This window comes from Mirounga angustirostris, unplaced genomic scaffold (genome assembly GCF_029215605.1).
Source record: "Mirounga angustirostris isolate CCGP_5_RB_7025 unplaced genomic scaffold, mMirAng1.0.hap1 SCAF_4, whole genome shotgun sequence".
Taxonomy (NCBI): Eukaryota; Metazoa; Chordata; class Mammalia; order Carnivora; family Phocidae; genus Mirounga; species Mirounga angustirostris.
The window spans coordinates 152,078,975-152,105,180 of NW_026991712.1; the positions used below are offsets into that span (position 1 = coordinate 152,078,975).

Genomic DNA, 26,206 nt, shown 5'->3' on the forward strand with positions numbered 1-26,206 from the left:
AGCCCTATCGCAAGGCCAGGTAAGGATGATTATCCCCATTTGAGAAGCAAAAAGAAGAGCTCACATCCCTGTTGGCCAGATCATCACATTTCAAATTGGTTGAAATTTTTGAAGGGGAAGGCCATTGTGGTCTGCAAATCTGTCTTGGCTCTTTAGAGCTTGGTTTCTATCACCTCTGTTCTCTGGGCCCACGCCTTGTGTTCTGTCCAAGGTCCGTTAAAATACCAGCTTTGATCTTTAAAATCCTTTGCGGTCCGAGCTGGATTCTTTAAGCACAGGTCTCTGACAGTGCCTTTGAAAAGGCAGCTAATGTCGGCCAAGTACCTTCTGCTGGCTTTCCCCTGTGCCAGAGGCGGCCTGGGCTTCGGCAACAGGTATCACTTGGGTTTGAACCTCAGCTCTCTGGGTCAGTACCTGTGCAACTTCAAGTAAATGATTGAGCCCTTCACAGCCTCTGTTTTTTCCTCTGTAAGATGGGTATCTTTCATGCCTACGTAGTGATTAAGGGCCTGCCTGGGCCCTGAGGTCGGAAGTACTGGGGTTTTGAACCCTGGCTTTCCCATGATCTAATTTGTGACCTTGAACAAGTTACTTAACTTTCTGGGCCTTAGTTACCTCATCTGTAAAGCGGAGTCGATGATAGTACCCACCATTATAGTTCTTATGAGGAGTAAATGAGCAGATGCATGGGAAGACCTCTATCAGGGTCTGGCATGAAGTAAGTGCACAGTGGGCCCAGCATACTGATGTAGAATCATTTGAGGATGCACGTGGGGTAATGTTTGTCCAATGCTTGGCATATCATAGACTCTCATTGTCCTGCCACAGAACACAGGTATGGTTGTCTTGGCATATTTTAATCTTTGGTCAACCCCTAATGTCTCTCTGGTAAGTCCTCAGAAATCATTCTTAAATAGGCCATTTTACAACTTTGCCTGGCCTTGAGCTCCAGTTTACTGGTCTGTAATTCTCCCTCCACCCACTGTTCCTGGACAGAATTCTGTCTTCCCATCCCCAGTCCTCAACCACTCCTTTTGACCCCCTCAGTCCCTCAGCCGTCGCTCTTTATGGCTCAGTTTCCTCTTTGCCAGGGCTCTCCTTCTGGTGCCTGCGGTGAACCTCTGGATGCTTTTCTGTCTCCTGCAGCCTCAGTCCATTCTCACCAGTCATCAGGAACGCTCACGGAAGTCAGGCACCGAGGGAGGGCCACAGGCCGGGTTTGCAGAGGTGAGGCCCAGGAGGCCCCCGAGCTCCCAGCTGCCTCCGTGAGTGGTGGAGTGGGGCCAAAACCACTGTGCCCCATGCCTCCTCAGCTCGGATGGCAGGAAAAGATGTAGCGGTGAGAACTGGAATTATTTCTCTTAAAGATATGGGTGATCTTCTACTGTGAAGGGCTTTTCGCACCACTGATGGAAAGGTTACCCACAGTTCCTCCTAGATGATTTTAAGAACAGATTTCAGAGTGGCAGGACTGTCCCGGACCCTCCTTCCTCTTTCTCCCTGGAGTTCATTTTTCTAGGGCAACGGGGATAGGGCTGAAGGACAACTCCAGGCTGTCCCTTTGTAATCTGCTTGGGTAGCTTAGAACATGTAGGAGTTGCTGGGCCAGAACAGGAATGTACTTTCCCCCAGGACAAGGCTTTGCCTGATGGTCATTGGCTTTGGTGCAGCCAGGGGGCAGGCTTGTTCTCTGCTAGATTTGCCCGTCAGAGGAAATAGAGGTGGGAGAGGGCTCCTCACAGGCAAAGACTGGTCTCTCTGAACACCTTGCTTTGGGCCTGACACTAGGTGCTTGTCATACATAAAACAGCCTCCACAGTAGAGAGGGTCAGCAGCTGAGGCCCAGAGAGCAGGCTCAGAGAGATGAAGTATCTTTCCTGAGGCCACCCAACCAGGAAATGGTGGAACCAGGTTTCAAATTGAGGCCTGTCTCACTTTTCCATACACCAGGCAGGCTGATCCCACGGGCATCCAGCCCTGTGTTTCTGCAGTGGCTGTGTCTCCCCTGCCTTCATGATTAAACCTCCTTTATGTGCTACAGTGGATTCTGGGACTGCCTAACCTTTGAGTTATTGGATGGGATGTTACTATTTCTTCTTAGCCTTCCCAACCTATATGATCTCAAGATGCCAACCAGAAAATTCCTGGAGTTTTTATAGAAATGATCTCTTTAAATAAGAACCCAATCCAACCTTCACCCCCATCTTATAGATGGGAAAACTGAGGACCAGAGAGGGAACAGGACATGCCTAGGCCATGTGGAATCTGGACAGATTCATCCTCGTGAAGCCACAGAGGGTTAAGGTGAATGGATGGAATGAGTCTGATTGGCAGGTTCAGCAGGGCCCAGAGCCTGGCCACACCCTCTGTTACTGTTCCAGGCAGCTGAGTTTGGTTGGAGGTGATTCTTAGAGTCCCAGCTCAGTCCCTAGTCCTATAGGGAGTCCCAGAGTTCACTTGGTGCAGCCTCCTACATGGGACAGGAAGCCTTCTGTAGCCTCCTTGCCAAGTGATCATCCAACCTCTTGTACCATCCCTCTAGAGACAGAAAGCTCACTCACTGCCTTCCAGGGCAGCCCATTCCATTATCGGATGGCACTGACAGTAGGGAAACAGTTTTGTGCAGGAGCATTTATTAGACCCTTCCTTTGTTCCAGGCCCTACACTGGGCCCAGGGAAATCAGACAGCTAAGACCCTGGTACTGCCTTAAAGACTCTCGGTCTCAGCAGTCGACAGGGGGAATACGGTGTGAGCCTTGCTGTGTTCCGGGCTCTCGGGGCGTTGGCAGGGGATACAGAGGAAGGCTCCGTAGGTGACTGGGGCCAGGGTACTCTAGGTGGCTGGAGAAGGCCCCCACGTGAGGAACTAGTTAGGTTTATCCAAATGCAGAGAAAGTGAACAGTATCTCAGGCAGCAAGACAGCCTGAACAAAGATTTGGAGTTATGAGAGAAGCTGGCTCTCTCAAGTAGTTTCTGGCTGGACTGCATAGCGAAGAGGTAGCTAGGAGGGAGTGCATGTGTGGTGGGGCGGACTCATGCTGTTCTCACATTCCTGACGTTTGGATGCTCCCTGGGCCCAGATGGTTGGGTGGGGAGGGGAGTGGAAGAACCACCGATGAAGAAGCAGCCCAGTTTGGACTGCCCACCAGCTGGCAGAGGATAGGCTCAGAGCTGCCAGAGGTGAGATGAGTCCTGGGGACGCCCCCTCCTCCCCACTGCCTCCTGTGGAGTTCTTCAAGGACCCCCAGCCCCCAAGGTCAGAGATGAGTTGAGAGTCCCACAGGGTGAGCAGAACTGTGAAATCTGAAACCTGCCCTTGGCTGAGGAGGTGTAGAGCAGTGAAAGGAACAAGGCTTTGGAGTCTAACAGCCCAGAATTTGAGTCCTCACCACCTGTGTGACTTTTGGCACGTTACCTCTCTGAGCCTCTACAGAGATAAGATCTGTTTTGCAAGACTTCCATGAGGATTTACTTCTTTCATTTAACACATGTTTAGTGACTGGTGCTTGTCATACATAAAACAGCCTCCACAGTAGGTAGGGTCACCTGTGTGCCAGAGACATTGTACTGGGTGCTGGGGAGATCGCAGTGAACAAGAGCACAGCTGCCCTTGGAGTTTCCACTCTAGCCAGGGGATGCGAAACAAATAAGTACTTGACATCAGGGTGAAAAGTACTGCAAAGATTTAAAAAAGAGAGAGAGATTTTGGTGTAAGGTATATAACAGAGGACATTCAGTAGGTGTTGCTCACCTCAGAGAGAACCAAATATGTCATTTGAAATGGGCACCTACAGTTCCTCAAAGTGGGGAAAATACCCTGACCCCCATGACTGGGGCCCTGGACCTGCTCCTGCCACCCCCTGCTGGGTTTCTGCCCCATGGAGAGGGGACGCTCGCAGGTCCACCCCAGCTCTGCTACCCTGTGCTTTGGACTCCCGAGGTGGGGAGTGGGGGGGCGGGCACACCACAATGGGGGGCATCCAGCTGAGCTGCAAGGACTTGCTCAATCTGGTGCCTCCGGCGATACCGGCTTGTCCTGCCTCTGCCCAGCAAAGCCTATTCCAGCCCTTGCTCATAGAAGGCATTGGGAAAATGGGGAAGGAGGGGGAGAAGAACCCAAAGAGCCGCGGCTTACTGTGATCCCATCCCCTGCCTGACCACCCCTCCACCTTCCCCAGACCTCATCACACATCAGTGCTCCAGCCAGAGCTCACCTCTTCCCTGAAGACTCCCAGGGTTGCCAGGCTGGTAGTGACCTCTCCCTCCCCAGACCCTTGCAGATCATCATGCTGCCCACTTTCTGGCCGGTCATGGAGCCTTGATTATGTGCCATGTGCCTTCACTGTATGAGAGTAACTCCCCACCCCCGTCCTCCACTCCCAGTGAGCTCCTGCCCATCGTTCCTCCAAACCCCAGCACAGAAGTGTGACTATCCTTCTGAAGCCTTCCTGGTCTCCTCCAGGTGGAGCATCCCCTCCTTTGCTTTTGTTCCCAAGTCTTTATCCTGACCCTTGTCAACCACATAAGGTAGGGATCTGTTGCCTGTCTTTTGTCACTGCTGGCCTGTGAACCACTCAGAGCCATCTAGCCCAGGACTGGCACTTAGTAGATGCTTAGTAGATTCCCACCAAAGAAATAAGACCAGATTTGTCCCCCACCCTCCCTGGAAGCATAATGGGGCTAAGAAACAGACACATAGTGACAATGGCAGGTGAAAGTGGCTGATGCCTTTTGAGAAACAATGATGGGGTCCACAGAGGGGGGATCCGCCTGCCTGGCTCTGGGCCATCTCCCCTGCCTCTTTCTAAGGCTCTTGTGTACCTCCTTCATTGTTACCTAGCTATTCCCGTGCTCGGGTCTTTGTAAACAGTGGAATCCTCGTTCTTCTACCCAATCCAGTGAGCCTCTGTGCCACACTAGGGGTTCTGAATGCATGTAAGAATTTTGACTTGATTCACTTTGCGTTTAGGAAGAAACTAGAGTTATACCTGTAACAGAGAAACTTCCTATTCACTGACAGAAATGAATGGAATGATTTGGTACTTTTTAAAAAAAATCTCATATTATTAGCCTTTCTGTTTCAGCAAAAATCAGAAATGGCATTTCGTGTTTAAACATAGACATGTATTTTGAAGACATGGATGACTTCTGAACCCCCTGGAAGTCACACAGGCATTAACTTTTTTTAGAAAGGTTTTCAGGAAGAACAGCATTAGTCTAATGTAAGCCAGACAAAAACAGAGTGATACAATTTCATTTATTCGTTGTGCCAACAAACATTTATTAAGCCCCTTACTCTGTGCCGTGATTCCCATTTTATGGAAGAGGCCCCTGGGGCTTAGAGAGGTAAAATAAATGACAACCTGTTCTTATACCAGGTTTTCTAACTAAATCCAGTGCTTGTCTATCAAATCACAGCTATGTGTATGCAAAGTAATGGAGTTTCTCATGAAAGTCTCCACTTCTGCAGAACTGGGACAACTGTATTTTCTCAGGGGGCCCCCCCAGTGCCTCAAGGGGCTTAGATCTTGGGATGCCGCAGCAATTGTGTGCTGAATGGGTTTCTGAATGACTGAATGAAAAGACAAGTACTACCTTTTATACTTTTTTAAAAGCTTCCTTTACCCAGCTGAGAGGTTTCTCTCCATAGAAGGTGTATTTTCCCCAAAATAAACCCAAAGTGGATCAAAAGACCTTTTTTTTTTTTTTTAATTCCTACTCTTCCCACAACATGGAAAAAAAGTTCCTTTGTTACTTAAAATATCTGCACCAGATCTTACAATGCTGTCTCTTAGCGCGAGTGCTTATTATTGTGGCTAATTTGGTCACATGTGTTTGAAGGAGAACAATGCCTCAGAAATTTTTAAAAGCAAAACAGCAATCTGAGGCATTTGTTGTAATGAGATGTAAATTGCCAACATCGGTAGTAGAGCCGACTAAAATTTGCAGTGAAATGTTTGTCTCCCCCCTCCCTTAAATTAAAAGCACTAGAGGCCCTCCCTCTCCTTCCCCCAAAGAAATCACATGCTTTTTTATTCCTTTTCTTTTGGATTCTGTAATACTGAACACCCCGTTTTACCGCTGGAGTCCTTCCTTCGTCCATGTGCCGCTTCCTGAGCCTCTGTTTTGTGCCTGCCTCCATGCTGGGCACTTCCAGGTCATCAGCCTGCATGGTGGCTATGGGGAACCCCCACTTTGCAGGTAGGAAAAGCCGAGGCACAGAGAGATGAGGTGACTAGTCTAAGGTCATGCAGCTGCAATTCACACTCAGGTCCCCTGAGGAACCCCTCCCAAGACGCGCCTTTGGCTGGGCTGCCCTCCTTGCTGAGGCTGAGGAGCCAGATGAAGAAGGGGGGGTCGCAGAGAGCAGCTTCTGGGTGTTGAACGGTGCTGAGGGAGAATGGCAGGAAGCAGTTTGCCTTGAAAGCCAGAAGATCCCAATACAGTAGTCCCCGAGGAGACCAGCACGAGCCCAGGGCTCATGGGGGTGCCGCGGGGTGCCAGGACCTGCTCTGCCTGCACCGAAGCCACCGAAGTCAGTGGTGGACTAAGAGAGCGGCCAGGGATAATGTGTGTGTGAGGGAGGGGTGGTGCAGGGGCACAGTGTGGCCTCAGGGCCCGCTCTGTGCCACACTCTGGAGTGCTCATTTCACATCTCTGGGCAACTCACGGAATCTTCGGTCTTGCCACGTCTCTGGTGTGGCTCCTTCCTTCAGGTGAGGCAACAGGGTCAGAAAGGTTAAGTAATTATTAAAGTGGAAATTACCTATTGAGGGTAGAATGTGAACCAGGCACTCACTGTGCTGAGCCCTGGTCTCTGAAATAAAAAGACACAGCCCCTGCCTGCCCTCAGGCCTCACAATCTAGTGGGGGAGACAGGCATAGACACAGTTGAGTGCCTCTGATTCTTGTGGGGGTGAGGGGTCCACGGGCTGGGGGGCAGAGCTTACAGCTTACAGCTTACCCTAAACTGTAAGTGGCAAATCCAGAATTTAAATTCCATTCTCTGCTTCCAGATTCTAAGCCAAGGGGTGGAGAGAATGACCACCTCCTTTTGAAGGGATAGAGCAGCCTCATGGAGGAGGTGGCATTGGAATCAGGCCTTGAGTGCCTGGTGGAGTTTGGCTGGGTGGACATCTGTGGGGCAGAGTGACCAGACAGCAGGAAGGGCACAAGCACGTTCCTTCCAGACTGGGCAGCTGGAAGAAAGGTGTTTGTATGGAGAGGGCCAGGCTGGCACTTCGGTGTGGAGTCTGACTGCGTGGGGGAGGGAGCAGCAGGGGCTGGAGCCCAAGAAGTGACGCTCAGCCCTCACTCCTGATGTCCTTCAATCCTCACTCCTGATGTCCCTTATATGTTCCTCTGTAGCCCTCAGAATCATCTGTTCTGCCTAGCTGTTTCCGATTTCTGTTTGACAGCCCTAATTTCTACTTCACGGGCTGCCAGGAAGGTCACAAAAGTCTAAGAACAGCTCCCACCCACCCCAGCCTGCACCCCCAAACACCTCAACTCAGCAGCAGGGCTTTGTTTCAGGACCTTTGCCCCAGCCTGTTTAAGTCCCCTCCTCCCCCACAACTCTCTCCCCTCCTGTTCTGGGTGCCAAGACTGCAAAGAGAGTAAAGTTTTACCCCCAAAGAGCTTCACAGTCTAATGTGGACAACAGACAGATTGGCAGATGATTGCAAACAGAATTTGCTGGAAGTATTTACAAAATAGAGGATTCCACCCCCCCCCACACACACACACACCTGGTAGTGATCAGGGCAAAGCCTCACAGAGGAGACACCTAAGCTCCATCCTTGGCATGCAGATGAGGTAGTATTATGCAAGGCGGAGGCAGGAGCACATCCAAAGGCATAGAGGCCTGGGCCAGCACAGCATCAGGGGGCCCTGGGCAGAGGGGAGTATCAGGGGAGAGCAAGAAGTGAGCACCAGGGGTAGAGAGGGGGCTGGTTGTTCTGGGCCTTAAGGAGGCTGCAATGTATGACCTCATTTTGAGCGTAATTAGGAAGGAGAGTACTAAGCAAGGAAGAACACGGTCTTAAGGAGATCTCTTTGGCAGCCATGGTGGAGATGGATGGGAGAGAACCGGACTGAAGTCAGAGCTGAACTGGAGTCCTTCTCTTATCCAGCATCTTCTCATAGAAGGAAAAAGAGGCTTTAGAGAAAGGACACAATCTTGCCAAAGAGGACCTGTGAGCCAGTGGCAACAGGGATCTCATCCTCTCAGCCCAGCCCTTTTTCCTGTTGCTGAATGTCAGAGCAGGAAGAGACTTCAGATGCCAACTGGGCCATGCCCTTTAGGGGAAACTAAAGTAATTACCTCTTCCCTGATCTAAGAAAAGATCAAATGCTCCACTTGAGTTTGTATCTCAGAAATTCAACCTGAGATCTCACACAGAGAGAGGAGAAACTTTGGCATCTGCTTCTGAAACTGCAGAATTCTTCATTTATTGTTGTCATTCTTTTACTCATTTAGCAAACTTTCAGAGAACACCTACTCGGTGCCAGGTGCTGGGGACAAAGAGAAGAGCCCAGCCCTTGAATAGATCACACAGTATAGGAGATGCCATCCGAACAATCATGATGCTGTCTGCCCTTCCCTCTGCCAACTTCTGCATCTACAGTTCACTCCCCTGTGGTCATGCAATTAAAACACAGCAGAGCCAGGCACGGCACCGAAACTTATGTCCCAAGATGAGCCATGCTTTTCCATCAGCACCATTCTGCTCCCCAGCCATTTTGCCTTCTGCTTTGTGCAGGGCTCCTGCTTACGTCCTTGGAGACTGCCGAGATTCTGTCTTGCAGATGGCAGCAATTCAGGAATGATAGTCTTGTTCTGGGAAGCTGTGTCATGAGGAATTTTAGTAACAAAATCACCAATACCATCTCTACCACCAGCCAAAGTCTAGGATGTGGCAGTTGAACATAGAATTGCAACTAGCTCGTTAGGGCTTTGATATATAAAGAGCTCTGTACCAAGAGATCCACACGGTTAGGATAAGGGAAAGTTGGACCATGATATTCATCGGTTACTTAGGGTATAGGCATGGCTCCGGGGACCCGCGAAAGCAGTAGCTAAAGCCCTGAGCCCGGACGACCCCCGAAAGGTTTGAGGAGGGAGCATTTCCAGGGTGCCAGGCTCTCCGTTGGCCTTTGGAGTTGCTCTCCTGCAAAAATTAATCCAGTCATTTAGCCTTATTTACTCATTTTCATTCTGTTTCTCTGCCCTTTGGTAATCAAGACACAATAGGTGATTTAAAAAATAGCCCATCATTTTTAAACGCTAATGGAGAAAAAAATATTCCCCTTAGAAACCTCCACCATTTATCCAGCTTCCTTTCACTGTTTAAACTGTGCGTAATTTGTGTTGATTGCATTAAAATAAAAATCAGGGTAGCTGCTAGATCAGGCAATCAGAAGCTTAATCTGTATTGTATTTTAATTTCTTGGTTGAAATGCTCCTGTCTAGCTACTTACTAGGTCTTAGGGAGAGGGAGGCCTTTGGATTTCTCCCCAGTGCTTCCCTAACCTCCGTTCTTTGGCTGTGGCCTGCTCCCCTGGAGGCTGCAGAGGTGGGCTTTTTGCAGATACGCAATTTGCATATTACAGTGATGGCCACCTCTTTCTCCACCGGGGTCTTACCAGGACCCCTCTTCTGAGCAGGCAGTTGAGTCCCCTGCATTTCCAGACAGACAACGACACCCTCAAAGACTGCTTCTCATTCCTACTTAGAGTCGAGTTCATTCTTGTCTTCCAGTTTTCTTCCTTTTCCCTTGTGACGTTCATATCTCATATTATTTTCCAGCCTGGGTTTAAGTGTACTCCAATGGACAAAATAAGCCAGCATATTTATTTTGTGCCACTATGTGCTGATAGATGCATAGTTAAAAATATTTGCCTTTTATTTTCCTTGGAGTTCTAGACAGATCTCTTTTCTTAACTGCCTAGGTCCCGCCATTGACTTGGAAAAAGTAAAGTCAGAATGTCTCGAGCCCGAGCCGGAGTTACGGAGCACTTTCAGTGAGGAAGCAAATACGTCGTCCTATTACCCCGCTCCTGCACCTGTCATGGACAAGTATATCCTAGACAATGGCAAGGTAGTGTTTCAAGCTCACTATCCATTCCCTGCAAGTGTTTGTTAGCTAGAGTAACGATGGAGAGTACGGTGGGAGCTTCCAGAGCCACAGCTTGGCCGGTTGGCCTCCTGGCCCTGGGCCTGAGTAACTATGTCCAGAATTCGTGTGTTGTAACTAGAGGACCTGTTCTGGGACTTGTTCTTTTTCTCTCCCTACCCCCCCCCACACACACCTTTTTCTTAAATACTGGGCCAAAGCAACTGTAAAACGAAACTGACATAAAATAGCTTAGTAGTGAGAAAGTTTTTAAAAACACGGTAGTTTGATGAAACTTGTCCTACCCTCCTATAAAACCAGATATAAAAAATTTGTAAGGTGTACAAGATATGAAATGTCTGATTGACAGATAATTCAGTGTGTATACATTTCACTATTTACGAAGTATCTAAGTGTTCTAAGCCCTATGCTAGATGCTGAGGATAAGTTGGTAAATGAGACATGCTCCTAGGATGTCCCAAAGCTGTTTCCAAGCTCTGTATTCCACAGTGGTTAGCCCACAGTCCTAGGACGACATATAACTCCTCGGATTTTCTTGTAAGACCCTTGGAAAAAAGTCATGAAAGAAAACTTAAGCACTATTAGTAGTTGCATTGGTACAGTGGTGAAAAATAATGGAATAGCCTTGGAAAGTCTTAAAGTCATGTGATAGAGCAGCAGGGCAGAGAGATAACTGTTCGGACATCCTTCTAAAATCCAAATGGATTCATCTTGGAAGAAGTATATTAGAGCCCTTTGTGTAGGCACTGGTCAAATTCAGTTTTAGTGTTCTGTTTCTGCCACCATGGCATACATTACAGATACCACCTCTCATTCCTCCCAAAGAATCATCTGTGTCAGTCTGTTTTTCTTGCCTTGTGCTTTCTTATCCAGTATTGTTTCCCCAGTGGGCTGATGAGAAAGAAAAGGTTGTCTTATTTGGGTTCATCCAGATACATCCCTGCAACTGGCCAGATTGAGGCAAAAAAGCAAATACTGTCAGCTGAGGAAATGAAATGTGTGAGTCTTGAGGGCTGTCTTGGATAGGCTGCTCTTCCATCTCCCACTGAGCGCTGCCTCCCCCGCAGAGGCAGAACTGATGCGCCAGGTCATCAGCCCATTCTGTCTGACTTGCTCCAGCCCACAGGCTTTAAAAGTCCGCTTTGCAGGGGACAGGTGGCATGACCGGGTGGATTTAGGCAGCCCGGAGCCTGAATGCGAAGCAGAGCTTGCTCTCTGTGCTTTCTGTGCGACCTTGCTTGGATGAGTCCTTTCCTTTTCTGGGCATCAGGGTCTCCATCTTCATGAGGTGGGATGGATTATTGCTATCCATAGGCCTTTAATGACTCCAACTGTGTATCTAAGTTGGGTGAATCTTCCTCAACTGGAGATAAAAGAAAGGACTATTCTGTGTTTGTTGATTTCTTTTTAGTGATGACCACACTGTAGAGTGACTAGAGACTGTTTCTTAAGATAGCTTCCAAGAGAAATCTATTTCTCTCTTCCTTTGAAGACTGACAGATAGTTTCTGAGCATTATGGGGGCCGCTTTTGCAAAGGTATCATTTTTCCATTTCCAGAAAATGGGTCTCTCAAACCTCATCTAATGTTTTTACAGGAGTTGCACAACAAATCTTAAAATTGCCAATTTTGTTTTTTCATTGGTTATTGCCAACATGTTGCTATAAAACTAACCTGACTTGTTTGCAACTAATTGGTAGTTCAGCAGAGAAATTTATGAAGGGAGAGGAGAGGAAGCGGACAGACTAGAAATGGATGGCAGCTTCTCAGAGCAGCGTTGCCTGCATCCTCATTGTTCTTGGCTCTGCTAGCGTTTCTGACCCTTTCTTTCCTCTGCCTGCATGAACAAAAGCCTTAATCTCTGCAAAGCCTAGAGCATTAGAATAGGATCCATTTCCTGGTAGGAAACTAGTTTTGTCCTATAAAACATTTCACAAAGCCATTTTTTGATCAAGTCTCATCCTAGAAGTTGCCATATTTTTAATAACCTCCCTTGACACATAAGGCTAACATTTTGGTCAAATAGCGAACTCTGGTTTATGTGAATAGGGCTTACCACAAAAGTTACTTTGATTTTGATAAAGTTCATTGCTTTTCTTTGTCTAAGATGTTTTATTTCAAAAACTCATTGAAGCACAAAGCTGTAAAGACCATTAAAGTTTAAATAGTCTAATTTATACATGGAATAGATGGGGAAACACATCCAGAGAAGGGATTCCTCTGTAATTATAGAATAGATTAGAGACAGGCAGGTAGGAAGTGCAAGCCAAGTCTCCTGGTTCCCAGGCCAGTGTTTTTTCCAGTCTATTCTGCTGTATCTCTGAAAGTTGGGCATCGCTCCAGGTGACCCTGAGCTTTGCTAACCTGAAGAGCCCTTGTCCCAGCACATACCTGTGATTGGTCTTACCCAGAGCCATTTCCTTCTGTGCTGTAAAGTTGGCCTTGTACTCAAGTGCATGTCAGAAAATATTCTCTTCTCTAAGGAACAGCTCACCAGAACTGAAAGACTGTACTAGAACATATTAAATATGCCCATCAGTTTCTTACTGCTTTGTGTTCAGACTAGTCCTGATCAGTATGAAGGGGACAGAAGAGGCAAAGCCTCACCCCATCCCCATGGAGATGTACCGTGAAGGGCTAAATCAGGTGGTGAAGGCTCTCAGTAGGCTAGAAATTCAGAGGGGATAGAACTTAGTCCTGGAGCAGTTAAAGAGGGTTTCCTGGATTTGGGACTGGGGCTTGAAAGATGAGCAGGCTTAAAGAAGACATAGGAGAAGGCATTCATTCCTGGACAGGGGAAAGGCCTGAGCAGAGACACGGCTGGGTGTGGGGGAGACGGGAGGGGGGCGGAGAATGTGTGTTGTCCTCCTGACATCTGATTCATGTAATGTCATATAATCCTCAGAACAGCTCTGTGAATTTGGTTGTTCTGCCTCTTCTCCACCCGAGGAAAGTGATGCTCAGAGAGGTAAAGTGGCTAGCCCAAGATTCCCAGCTAGTAGGTAGCAGGGTGAAGATTCACACCCGGAGCTGGAGCCTCCAGCACCATCTTTATGTTACCAGACACTGAAAGCAGAAGGAGGGGAAGGAGTTTGGGAGCTTCATCTTGATGGCCATAGCAGGGAAATAAAGGCTAGGAGGTTGACTGGAAAGAGGATTCTAGAGGGCCTCTAAAGCTGACTGAGGAGATTGGGTACATGTGATAGTAAACAGGGAGCCATTCAAGATTCCCGAGGGTTCACATAGAAACACAGAGTTGAAAGACTGGAAGTCAGCTAGTCAAAGAAGGAAAGCCATGTTTTAGGGACACTGATCTGGTAGTGGTTGTGGGGGGGGAGGGGTTGGAGGGAGCAGGGACTGGAGATGGGAAGGCCAGCCTGTGGCTTCTTCTGGCTTCCCTGTCTGCAGTAGTGACCTGCGGTGGGGGCCAGCAAGGGAAGCGTCTGGACCAGGGCAGAGGAAAGCTCAAAAAGAAGCCCGGTAGAATATCGGTGCAATAGATAGGCTGTGTTTCCACCACATTGTCACCACTGTGACACTGGCAGGGGCAGGAAGGCCTGGGGAACACGGGCTCTGCCAGTCACACAAATTTGGGTTTGAATCTTTATCCCCAAATTTACTGCTAGTATGTCTTAGGAAAGGTAATTTTGTCCTTCTGAATCTCTATTCATGTCTGTAAAGTAGGAATAATAACTTCTAACCTATTTCCATCTCTTAAGGTCATTATGAGGATTAAATAAATTGAGGGTACAATCTGGTACTCAAAAAATATTAGTGTCCCCCTTATCTAGTAGAACATTGGCTAAAATGACTGTCATCTCTCTTTTAAGAATAATAAAAGATTATAGGAAAGCAAGGCCCAGGGTAGAAAAGAGCAGAGATCTTTGAAAAACAGAAAGCTGTCTTCCATCTCAAAGGTTTTCTGATTCTGAGTTTAATCTAATTCAGATTCCTTGTTTTTCCCCTACGTCAGGAAGCTTGTGAGGGTAGCTTCAGAGTGCCACCTAGGGAGGTAACTTGGGGCCCAGCAGGGAGCAGCAGGAAACTAGTCCCCCACATGCCTGATCTGGCACTTGGACTGCCCACGCGCAGTTCAGACTGCGGAGGAAAGAACGGACTTGACCTTGGATCCATATTGCCCAGCTGGCCCCAGGCATCTCGCTTCCAGCATGGCTTATCTTCCTGAGCCATATGAGTACATTTGTAGTCCTGAGGTTTGCGGCACAGGAAGACCAGGTGGATCTGGTTATCTGATAGCAGGCCTGCAAAGATCTGAATGATCTTGTGAGCAAAGGGAAGCAGAGGCAGATGAGGCCAGGAAGATTGTTACTTACTGGCATTCATGGGTGGGCTGTGTTGCTGGGTTGTTTTGTTTTTGTTTTTGTTTTTTAATGACTGGAAAACGTCAGTAACTGGTGAAGGAAGCAGTGTTGCTGACTGACCTGTCTTCCCGTCTGTGTATGCCCACCTTCTTTTCCAAACCAGGCTTCAGTAGAAAGATCTTCAGTCATCTTTGAACAGTGGTTCTGGCCAGTCTGCCATCAGTTCGGATGTGTGCACGGTCTCTCAGACCAGGACCTCTCCCGAGAGGTCCCCTGACCACATGATGTGGATGACCTACAGGTCTTGCTGAAGACAAGGACTTTAGGCAGAGCCCTCTCATTACCCTGAGGAAGTTTAGCTTATTAGCAGCTGCCTCCCCTCCTTCCCCACAGAGGCCATTTCCACCCTCCATAAACTCGTTAGAAATACAGCATAAATGGCAGTGTCAAAGTCAAAACTCTATTTTTTAATGATAATATCAGCAAATGGTGTTTGAGTTGTTAAAAGAGCCAGAAAGAGAAACAGTTGGAACACCTGCAGTTCATTGCTAGATCCATCTGAGTCCTTTACATTTACTGACTCTGCCCTGAAGCTTTCAGAGTACTTCCCTGTAGGGAGCATTAGATCATGTTCCGTTATGTGTGCCATCAGAATCAGACTGAGGACGCCGTGGTTCTGTTTGATTTGTGAAAACTATACGTGTTCTGAGCCAGAAGGAACACAGAGATGAAATACCCCTTTCCCAGTTCAGTTCACGGGAAACTGAGGCCAGGGGTGGGAAGGGACTTGCACAAACACACTCCAGTTGATGGCAGAGCCTGGCCGCCGCCTGCCCTGCTCCAGCGGGCGGTGGTTTTCAGACTTAGCTGTACGCCGGAATGACTTAGGGAACTTTCAATGATCCTGGTCCCTAGGCTCCACCGAGAGTAATAAATCCAAATCCCTGGGAATGGGGCCAAGGCACAAGTGATTTTTACGGCCCCAGAGGACCCCCGTATGTGCCACTGTGGAGAAGCACTGTGCCAGGATGTGTGTCCCAGCATGCTCACATGAAAGGGAGAGAAGTCTGTCTAACGTGTAACAGAGAGAGAAGTTGAATGTATGTGGTCCTGAGATTTGGTCAGGCTCCGAGCGGCCTTGTTATAACATGAGTACAGCTTAGAATCCCAGCCCTACAACTTAATAGTTGAGTGACTTTTGGCAACTGGCTGCACCTTTCTCAACCCAGTTTTTCCATCTGAGGTGAAAATAGTGTCTCAACACCTTCCTTCCAGGGTTGCCATGGAGATTTGAGATAGTGGATATAAAGTGCTCAAATAAGGCCTGGTGCATCATAGGTATTTTGTAAATAAGCGTTATTTCCCTTAAACAAAGTTAATGTAGTATTTATGGAATGAGTCCCTTGTAGTTGTGCAGCAATGTCTTTTAAAGGACAAGAAAAGGGGCGCCTGGGTGGCTCAGTTGGTTAAGCGACTGCCTTCGGCTCAGGTCATGATCCCAGAGTCCCTGGATCGAGTCCCGCATCAGGCTCCTTGCTCAGCGGGGAGCCTGCTTCTCCCTCTGACCCTCTCCCTTGTCATGCTGTTTCTTTCTCTCTCTCAAATAAATAAATAAAATCTTTAAAAAAAAAAAAGGACAAGAAAAGTTTCCAACGCCAGCCTGTCCGACAACACAGGTGCTTGTGTTCTTATCCCTTTCAGGTCCATCTGGGAAGCGGGATTTGGGTTGATGAGGAGAAATGGCACCAGCTACAAGTAACCCAAGGAGATTCCAAGTACACAAAGAACTTGGCAGTCATGATTTGGGGAACAGATGTTCTGAAGAACAGAAGCGTCACAGGAGTTGCCACAAAAAAAAAGAAAGATGCGGTCCCTAAGCCACCCCTCTCGCCTCACAAACTAAGCATTGTCAGAGGTAGGTCACTGCAGCACAGACGCCACGACTGAGGTACTGTCCTGTACTCTGTCAGGAAGGTACCAGACACAGGTCAGCAAACACTGAAGCCTCTCCATGCCAGGCCCCGGGCTGGGCGCGGCACCTAAGAGCGGTATGGACCTTGTCCCAGAAGAGCTCACATTTAACAGGGAGGCGAGCTGTGGACGCAAGTACAGTTCGGGTCGCTAGCGTGAGAGAGGGAGGTCTCAGGAGGGGAGCAGACCCCTAGCTGGAAAATCAAGGAAGGATTCCTGGGGAAGAGGGTCACTGCCTTGGGCCTCAGAAGCAGTGCTCCTGACCGCTGGCCTCTAAGTGTCCAGCCGCCATGTTTCAATGAAGAAAGTAGACTCCATCCACATGTACATTTTGAGCAGGCCCCATGCCAGGTTCTAGGGCAGACAACAAATACGTCAGATAATTTCAGGTACCGATGAAGGTGGTGAAGCATCATCACATGCTATGGCAGGACAAAGAGGGCTGGTTAGCCACAGTGGTTGGAGCAGGCCTGCTTGAAGAGGCCAGGGACTGGAGGTGGATGAGGCAGCCCCGTGGAGGTCTGAGGGGTGGTACAACAGGCAGAATAAACAGGTGCCAAGGCCGGCATGCTCAAGGGATGAGGAAGCTCCAGACGGGCACAGAGTCATGAGTGAGGGGAGAGTGAGGTCAGGGAGGTGGGCAAGAGTGGGTCTTGAGGGCCGTGAAGGCCACATGAAACAGCTTGAATCTACTGTACTCACAGGAGAAGGGCAGTGGGGTCTGCTGATCGTGGAGTGACCAAATGGGAGATCAGTTAGGACACTCATGCCGTGGCCTCAGATGGAGATGATGATGCCCTGGACTAAGGTTAGAGCAGTGGGAGTGGGGAAATATGGCCAGATTTAGGCTATGTTTTGGAGGTCAAGGTAGCAGGGCTCAGCGAGGTTCAGTGCTCAGGCTGAGGGTCAGGCCCATGGCACCCTGACTCTGGTGTGAGGCTTGTTTTGCTCTAGCGCAGCTGCCCTCCTTGCCTGGCTGACTCATGACTAATTGATTTAGGAAGCCGCTTATTTTAACCTTTAGTCTGCTTGCTCTCTGAAATGGTGGTCCTGAGTTGGGAGGTCGCCCTGAGAAAGAACCCTTCCTGGGGATGCCGTCCTGCCCTGCTGGATAGGTGACCGACCTCTGACTCCATTATACTTGTTGGAAGGTGACTCAGCAGGTCCCAGAGGCCTTCCAGTGAGTGACTGGCTGGCCCCCCATTGTCATGTTGTGCTCTAAAATCCTCTACCGCACGTCTGCCTCAGGCACAAGTCTGACCTTCTCTGATTCACCTCCACGTCCTTGGTGCCTGGCACAGGTCCTGGCACACAGTAGGAGCTCAATAAATGCAGTTTGAACAGATGAAACACTGAAAGCGGCAAACTGATCCCCTGACTGACCCTTGTTGTGATTTCTTGTCAGTCGCTTCCCCTCGTGTCTGAGTTTCCTCAGCTGAAAACTTCCCTCTTCAGACAACTAAAAGGGTAGAATTATAACTTGGGAAGAGTTATGTTTCAACTAGGAAAGAAGTTACCATTCTTTGTTGACAAGTGCACGGCCTCCATGGAGCCGACGTGACACTGTGATGGTCACATCATTGAAGTTCACTGTCTTTCAGTGTTTCTCAGCTTGCGGGCTCTCTCCTGTCTACTCCTGGTGCAGGGTGACAGCAGGTCGAAGTAGGAACCAGGTATCTAAAGCCTGGGGTCGAGCCCCAGCTCTGCTTTGGTTTAGCTATGAGCTTACCCCGGTTCGTACTAGATTCACTTTTGTTTCCCCAAGCCTAGCGTGGTGCCGGTACCGAGCAGATGCTTGGCGTCTCCCTCTGGAAAGCCAGGATCGCCGTCCTTGTCCTGGCCACCCAGTGGCCCACACAGACATTTTGACTCATCCTTAAACCCCATTCAGATGATGTCCTGTGCAGCTAATCTGGCCCCCAGTGCTACAGAACAATCTACAATACCCCTCAGCTATGTGGCGTAGGGCCATCCCAGACTCACGGTCTTCAGCCCCACCTGCCAAGCCCCCCAGGTTTTCCTCACTGATCCACTCCCCCATTTCCCAAGCTCTTTTTAAACCTTCTCTGCTCTTCCTAACATGATAGTCCACACCTCCCTCTTTCTCAAAAGATGGCCGGGCCTCTTCCTACATAGAGAAAATAAAAGTCTCTCCATCTGGATGCCAGCCCCCCTGCCTTCCTAAGTACCTCGTTCCTCCAATTACGCTCCCGCGCTCCCGCTTCCTTCCCAGCATCGTTTAAATAGACTTTGATTCCTCATTTCTTAAGAAAACAAATAAAACACTCCCTAGAGGCCACTCCTACCATCTAGCTGCTGCCATGTCTCTCTTTTCCTTTTCACATCCGGGTTTCTTGAAGGGGTTGTCTACACTCGCTGCCTGTGTTCACTTGTAATGCCCCCGCTGTCTGCTGTCTACTCCCAGCCCTCTACTTCATGTGTTCTTGCCTCGTTTTCCACAGACTTCCTCCTTTGCAGGTCCAGGGCACGTGTTTCGCCTCCTCCCTGGACTGTCTGATATGACCTCTCCTCCCTTACTGAGAAACCATGCCGCAAGCTCCATTTCCTCCTGCTTCCCTGGCTTCTCATCCCCGTCGTGGGCTCCTCTTCTGCCGCCCTGGCGTCTGTGCCCACAGTGTCCTCTCTGTCACTCCACCTAGCGTTCCCTAGCTGGTCTCCCTTCCCACTGTGCCCACGGCCCTCTGTGCGCCCCTGGCCCAGGCTGAAATCCACACTCCTCGTCCTGGCACATGTCTGCTGACCTGGCCTCTGGGGACCCCTCTGCCCTTCCGTTTCCCACCGTGCTCTAACCACAGGGGCCTCTGTCCCCCTCCTTCCTGTTCCCACCATCTGCCCTGCACACCCTGCCTCCGTCTGGTCATCCAGGGAGGCCTTCCCTCACAGCCCAGTCTGCAGGAGCCTTTCTGTTGCTCTCCGTCATGTCAGCAGCCCCCTACATAAAGTCTCTGCGTAGCGTTTCTTGTTTGTTCCTTTACTGGGTGATTGTCTTTCCCCCCACGCCCATTGGAATATAAGCTTCATGAGCATCTTGTTCAGGGCAGGCAGGTAGTGAGTGCTCCGTGAACATTTGCTGACTCAGTGAATGACGCTCCCAAACCTCTGTTCACCTCAGTCCACACTTCTGAGTTCCCAAGCCGCACATCTGGGTGCCCACTGGCCATCTCCTCAGCGATGCCTACGTGACACAGCGCAGCCGCACCCCTTCCCGCTCGCTCCTGTCTCCTCTCCAGAGCCTTGTGCCCCTCCTGTCTCCCCGTCTCGGTGAAGGGGAGATGCGTCACGCTTACCTCCTCCACAGGCCTCGTCCTGTCTGTTCTGCCCCCAGATACGTCTCGGACCACCCACTTTTCTCCCTGCCCCACTGCACCTTTCGTAGTCAGGCCATCATTTCCCCCCTACAGGACTCCAGCAGCTTCCAGACTCCTCTCCTCATTATGTAACCAGAGTGATTTTTCAGAAACCAAACACGATCCCATTACCACCACCCCGTCACTGCCAGTCCATGGCACCCAGTGTTAAAAAGTAAGCTTCTTAATGTGTCACGAAAGCACCTTTAGAACCTGGCCCCTGGCCAGCGCTCCAGCTTTATTTTTCACTAATCTATCCCTAGAGTTCTTGCCCTCATGAACTATTGTACTCCCTGAACAAGCCCTGTTTCCTCGTTAGGGAATTTGGAAATGCCATTCCTGGTGCCTAGACCACAGGTCATACTGCCCACCCTGTGCCCGGGCCGCTTTGCCCGGCTAGCTGCTACTACCCATCCGGATATGCTGACGAGAACCTTCCTTCAGGAAGCCTTCCCTGACCTCTCAGAGTGGACGGACACTTCTGTTGTATGTCCCAGAGCCCTTCGTGCCTACCTCTATTCTCTTTTTACTGTATCTCTGCCTTCCAAGGGCCTGGGGAGGTCCTAGCCACAAGTCCTTAGCCACAAGCCCGGAAACGCTTGCCGTGCACATGAATGAGAAGGAAGAATGAGTTGCCCAAGGCCATACAACTGGTTAGATCAGAGCCGGACAGAACTAGGCTTTCAGACTTCCTTGTCTCCAGAGGTTTCTTGTCTTACCAGTGCTGGTTCTTTCTTAACTACAGGCAGGCAGGTTTGAAGACTGTCTTCTCTCCCACCATACACTCACCATTTTTAGCCTAATTCTTTGAGCTCCTCCAGGCCGATTTGGACTGGTCCTTCCCATGCAAGCTCTTTATGGATTGAGATTGCTTGCGTTAATTTGATTTTTACCACATTTAGTCTCATTTGCCGTATAAAAATGACAATCCTTGATGCTCATGAGGATTTTCTTGTCTCTTTGAGTCATTCCTTACGGGATGGCAGCGGGATGGGTGAACATTGACACCATTTTAGAACACGGGAAGCAGGAGGGCTATAGGAGGGTCTTGCTTTAATGATAAGCTGCAGAATGACAGTTAAACCTTATTAAGGTCAAATAACCTTTTGCAGAGTGTCTGAGTTTTCTAAATGAGCCACAGCATTGAGTTCTGGTTAATTTTTATAACTTTTTTAATAGGACACATTAGCGCTATTATAAACCTTGTTAATTAAGCAATAATCTCAAACGCTCCCTCGCAGAGGGAGCCATTCCCAGCAAGTGCAGGTGATTAATATCTAGACTCTAACAAAGCCTTTTAATCAACCTGAGGGGCTGTGCAGTGCTCTTGCCCCCAGGACACGAGAAGGGTAGGGATTCCAGGGAGAACTCTTGTAAACCTTTCTCCATTCAGTCCTTTCTCTTCCTGCCTCTTCTGTGACCCCTGCCAGGGCTCCAAGGGCCATCACATCCACCCTCCTTCTCTCCCCTTCTCTCTCCTCAGCCTCTTTCCCACCCTTCTGCCTTCCAGACAGCTAAAGACAGCACTGGAAGAATCTCCTTGGATTATGGGGTTTGCCATCCTACTTTCACAGATGGTAAACCTGAGACCCAAAGGGGTTACCACTTAGAGGTTGCACAGCAACTAGGACAAGAGCCAGATTCAAACCCCTGAACTTGGAAATGGTTCGCAACATAGGTTGCCTCCCTCACTTGATTCAGGTTCCAGCAAAGTCACTGTGAGTGTCTGCTTCCTCCTGGCCCAGGGCTGGAGATGGCAGGTCCAGGCATTCCTGTCTGTGGGGGAGACACTGGTCACAGTTTTATTAGACCACGGTCAGTGCTTTGAGAAAGAGCGAGCTAGTGAGAGCACAGAGGCTGTCGGCGGCAGAGTGGGGTCTCCCAGCTCAGTCTGGGACGTCCCAGGGAGGCTGAACCTGGAAGAGTGAATAAGGTTTTAGGCAGCCTAAGGTTGGAGCCAGGCTAATCAGGGAAGAGATCATCAAAGACACTGATTTACGGGATAGCCTGGAGCGGGAGGGAATTGCAGGTGGACCCAGCAGAAGGCAGGATTGGAGAGAGACTGGGCCTCCTACCTTCTTGTCTCAGTCCCTGTGGAAAGGCCAAGACAAGATGAAGAGATTAGCGGGCTTGGGAGTAGTCAGGGAACAGTGGAGGTCAACCAAAAGCATTTAAAGTCTTCTCTATGCAGACCCCTTCTCCGTGGGGAGAGGGGGGTGCCCCGGACTCAGAACGCCTATGGCGCATGCCCCTGCAGCATGGACGGCACCAGGAGGCAGGCTGGCTGCACACCCAGGAAGGGCTTGGCATTGGGGGTGGCAGCCGCGGACTCGGCCTGTACTCACCTCCTTTCTACCCGCCTCTGCCTCCTCCTGCCAGTGGAGGGATCAGCATGTGGTAGGCCCTGCAGTCCCTTGGAGTGCTGACATTCTGCATCTCTGGGCTGGCCTGGTAGACAAGATTTTGTTTATCTTTCATAGTACTTCCTTAAGAGTGGGTCATCATTCCTGTTTTATAGATCAGGAAGTGTAGGTTCAAAGAAGTTAAAATTCTTGCCCACGATTACGTACCCCAGTGGTACATTCCCATGCACTCCTCCAGTCCCCTCATGTCCCCTCCGGTTTCCCTGGGAAAGTATTCACTCATTCCCTTAACATGCATTCGTGTAACCTTGCCCCTCTGCAAGCACTCTGCTAGGCCCTGGGAACAAACCATTGTAGCTATATAAAATACTTGTAACAACTCCATTGAGGTGCAGTGTTCCTTACTGTTTGAAGAAGGCTTGCAAAATGTTTATCTCACATGCTTCATGGCAGCCTTAAAAAAGATAACCTGTGCTTTGTTGTCCTTGGTTATGAGGTGAGGAATCTAGGGCAATGATTTGCCTCAGGTCCCCAGGCGAGGAAGTGGGCTGAAGTCAGGGTCCTTGTCAGACCTTGTCCGAGGCCTGCTCTTGGCTTCATCACATTGCAAATGTCAGACTCAGTAAGTGTGGCCATCCTCAGCCTCAATAGTAATCACCACGATGAGATACCACTTCACACCCACCAGGCTGTCAAAACCTTAATAACCTGAGAATGTCAAGTGCTTTTGAAGATACAGGGCAACCAGTCCTTGCATACACTACTTTTAAGAGTGCCAGTCAGCGCAACCACTTTGGAAAGCAGTTCACTAGGCATCACCTAGTAAAGTTGAGCATGCACACACGCTAGCATTTGGCAGTTCCACGCAGAGGCCCGTGCTGGAGAATTTCCTGCATGTGCACTCCACAAGACACACGCTAGGGTGTTGGTAATTGCAGAACACTGGAAACAATCCCAAGTATCCATTGACAATAAAATGGATCAGCAAATGGTGGAATAGTCCTTTCAAGAGAATACTACCCGTCAGTGACAATAAATGAGCTGCAGCTGCACCCTTCCACTTGGGTAAATCACGTAACCATAATGTTGAGTGAAAAACAGAAAGTCAGAAAGATATATAAGGTATGGATACCCTTGTAAAACAGTTAAAAAACAGGGAAGAGTAAACAGTATGTTATTTAAGAATGTATACATATGTGATAAGATGAAAAGAAGAGAAAAAATTCAGGACAGTGCTTCCCCCAGGTGAGGGTGGGCTCGGGAGGGGCATCCAGGGGCTTCGAAAGGACCAATAATGTCTTATTAAGCTGGGGCTGGTTCGTGGGCACATGGATATTGTATCGTTATTTTTAAAGTAGAGGCCTACAGTTTATTATTTTCTAAGTACACTTGTGATGAAAATTTAAAAATACAGCTGTGCCAGACACAAGACTTGGTATTTGGGAGGTATGTCAAGAGGCTCATTTTCTTTTTGCCCTTTTAAAAGATTGTACTCCAATCCACCATTAATCCTTGGCCATCTTGTTTCTTTCCCCTGTCTAGAGTGTTTGTATGACAGAATAGCACAAGAAACTGTGGATGAAACTGAAATTGCACAGAGACTCTCCAAAGTCAACAAGTACATCTGTGAAAAAATCATGGATATCAATAAATCCTGTAAAAATGAGGAACGAAGGGAAGCAAAATACAATTTGCAATAAACTTTGGATTTTTCATAAAGCCTTATCGTTTTCCTTGCGTGGCTTGTGATTTGCGGGCAATGGTGCTGTCCAGATCAGACCCCACCGTGTGTGGTGGGATATGGGCAGGGAGCCAGCAGGTTTCCAGGGTCATCGGCTTGCCCTGAACTTCGACTCCCCATTCCAAAGAAGTCAGACGGATTTGCTGAGACTCAGGCAGCAACCTGGTGCCAGCGTCATTCTGGGGCTGGGGAAAGCACTGTCTTTTCGGAGGGGGATAAAGTGTCTCTGAGTTGCCTATCACTTGACTGAGAATTTGAACTAATATTTTTACCATTCAAGGACTTCTATCTCTGTTCCTCTATTTTGTTCTATAATAAAGCTTCATTAATTCTTTGATGTAGACAATCATTATCCTCATTTATTTAAGGATATCAAGTGTACAGAGGAGGCGACCAGTGTCCTTTGAGGGCGGAACATTCAGGCTGAAAGCAAGAAAATTCGTAAGGGGTGTGGTTGCTGTCTGCAGATCTGAAGGGCTGTCTCGAAACCAGATTACTTTCTCTTACTTCAAGGGACAGATCTAGGACCAGACGCCTTTCTCACTCAAGATGATCTGAGATCCAGCTTCCTTGATAAATTGAATCCATCTCAGTGAAAGGGTGTAGGGGGCGGTAATGTGAGATGTGGTCCAACGTTACCTTCAGGAAGTAGGGGGCAATGTCACCTTGTGTCAGTTCGTTTATCCTTTTATATCTCAAATGATCTTTCAAGTTACATAATTTTTATCTCATTCAGCAACTGCTTCGCTAAGGTGCCTGGTGCACAATCTGGCAAACCACATTCGATCTTCCTGTTGATTTGCACTTCGTGTAATGCCTGTGAAGTCAGCGTGGTGTATTGGAAATGGCAGGGGTTTGGGGCTGAGCGCCTGGGTTCCAAGCCTGGCTCCCCTGCTTGCTTTGGGCTTAACCTAATCTCTTGAGTTTCCGTTTTCTGTTCCGTAAAAAGGAGATGATATCTACCTTGCAGAGTTGCTATAAGAATTCTTTATATATAAAGTGTTCAATAAATGTTGCCGATTATTATTTTCTTCATTTCTGGTTATTGGCTTTTAGGCATTGGTTGGAAAACTTCGGCCTCTGGTTTCTCTAGTACTTTTATCCGCGAGACCATTGAAGGTCTATAAGCAAAAGGTCAAGGTCAATGAGTAGGGGAGGTGGCTGCCTCTTTGAGGAATTTTATTTTAGTAAATAAAAGAATCCTTTGTAATGTGAAATATTGTATGCTTGATAATAGAATGTGTAGATGTGAATTTCCTTTTGTGGCATTTCCCCAACCTTCCACAAACTAGCCGTGCAATCTTGGGCTGACTGCTTAACTTCTCGGAGTCCTTATCAGTATAATGAGGAAAATAATGTCTACCTCACAGGCTGTATGGATGATTAAATAATAAAGATAATATATGTCAGGACTTTTCTAAATGTTTAACACAGTTTAACCTGTTTCATGAGTAAAGTTCGTGACACTTGGTAGCAGGGTTCGATAAATTCATGCTATTAAAATGGGTTCATTTCAATGGCGTGGGCATGAGTAGTGTGGAATGCATGAGAGACTGGGAAAAAGTATGCATTATTCTTGAGCTCATCCCCCTTTTCCCCTAACCACGGCGAAGACACAGACACCCAGAAGCTCTGTGCATTTCCCTTCAAAGACTATTACCATACGGTAACCACTTTATAGGTGCTTTTAGGTTAGTGGGGGAAATAGTCATGGAAATGTATTTTAAAACGCTGTGAGAGATGTGAAAGTGCTTTCCACAATGTACATTGCCTATAGTAGGGACAGAACAGGGTGTGAAAGATTCTGGGATCTGTGTTCAAATCCTGACTTTACCTCTTCTGGCAGGGTCCTTTGGCCTCTCTGGGGCTCATTTCTTTTAAAGTGGAGATAACGATCCCTAACTCAGGGTTGTTGTGGAGAGTATTCCAGGTCATATCTGGGAAAAGGGGTCTGGAAATCTCAAAGAGCCACACAGATGTTAGTTACGTTTAGCTCATAAGGCAGAATAAAGTCAAAAGTGGATGTGATAAGGAAGGACATAGAGCCAATTCTGATGCGGAGTGGTTCATACCCTAGTTAGACTGAGATGGTTTTGAGCCCCTCTTGTGTACCTAGTGCCCTGTTACTGTTATACAGGGCAAGGCCATCATTCCTATACCTGCAAAGATGAAGAAATGGGCTCAGAAAAGGCTAAATAGCATGTTGGCCCAGGTCTCAGATTTGTCAGCAGTGGAGCCGGGTCAGAATCCAGGTCTGAGCAAAATCCGCCCTTTTGCCTCTTCCCTGAAAGGTGAGTGGGTTGTT

At 48.5% G+C, this 26,206-nt stretch overlaps 2 protein-coding genes across 2 annotated transcripts in view; both read left to right on the forward strand.

The window, feature by feature from the left end:
• Nucleotides 1-25,394, forward strand: part of BEND5 (BEN domain containing 5) — a 48,990-nt gene extending 23,596 nt beyond the window's left edge. Inside the window, exons 4-6 of the mRNA XM_045897732.3 lie at nucleotides 9,953-10,101; nucleotides 16,160-16,373; nucleotides 23,703-25,394. Of these exons, the coding sequence (XP_045753688.1) occupies nucleotides 9,953-10,101; nucleotides 16,160-16,373; nucleotides 23,703-23,860 (521 nt within the window). The 3' untranslated portion in view covers nucleotides 23,861-25,394. The remainder of the gene's footprint in view (nucleotides 1-9,952; nucleotides 10,102-16,159; nucleotides 16,374-23,702) is intronic.
• The window catches only part of AGBL4 (AGBL carboxypeptidase 4), a 1,423,919-nt gene that overhangs the window by 1,208,739 nt on the left and 188,974 nt on the right, over nucleotides 1-26,206 (forward strand). The window lies entirely within an intron of this gene.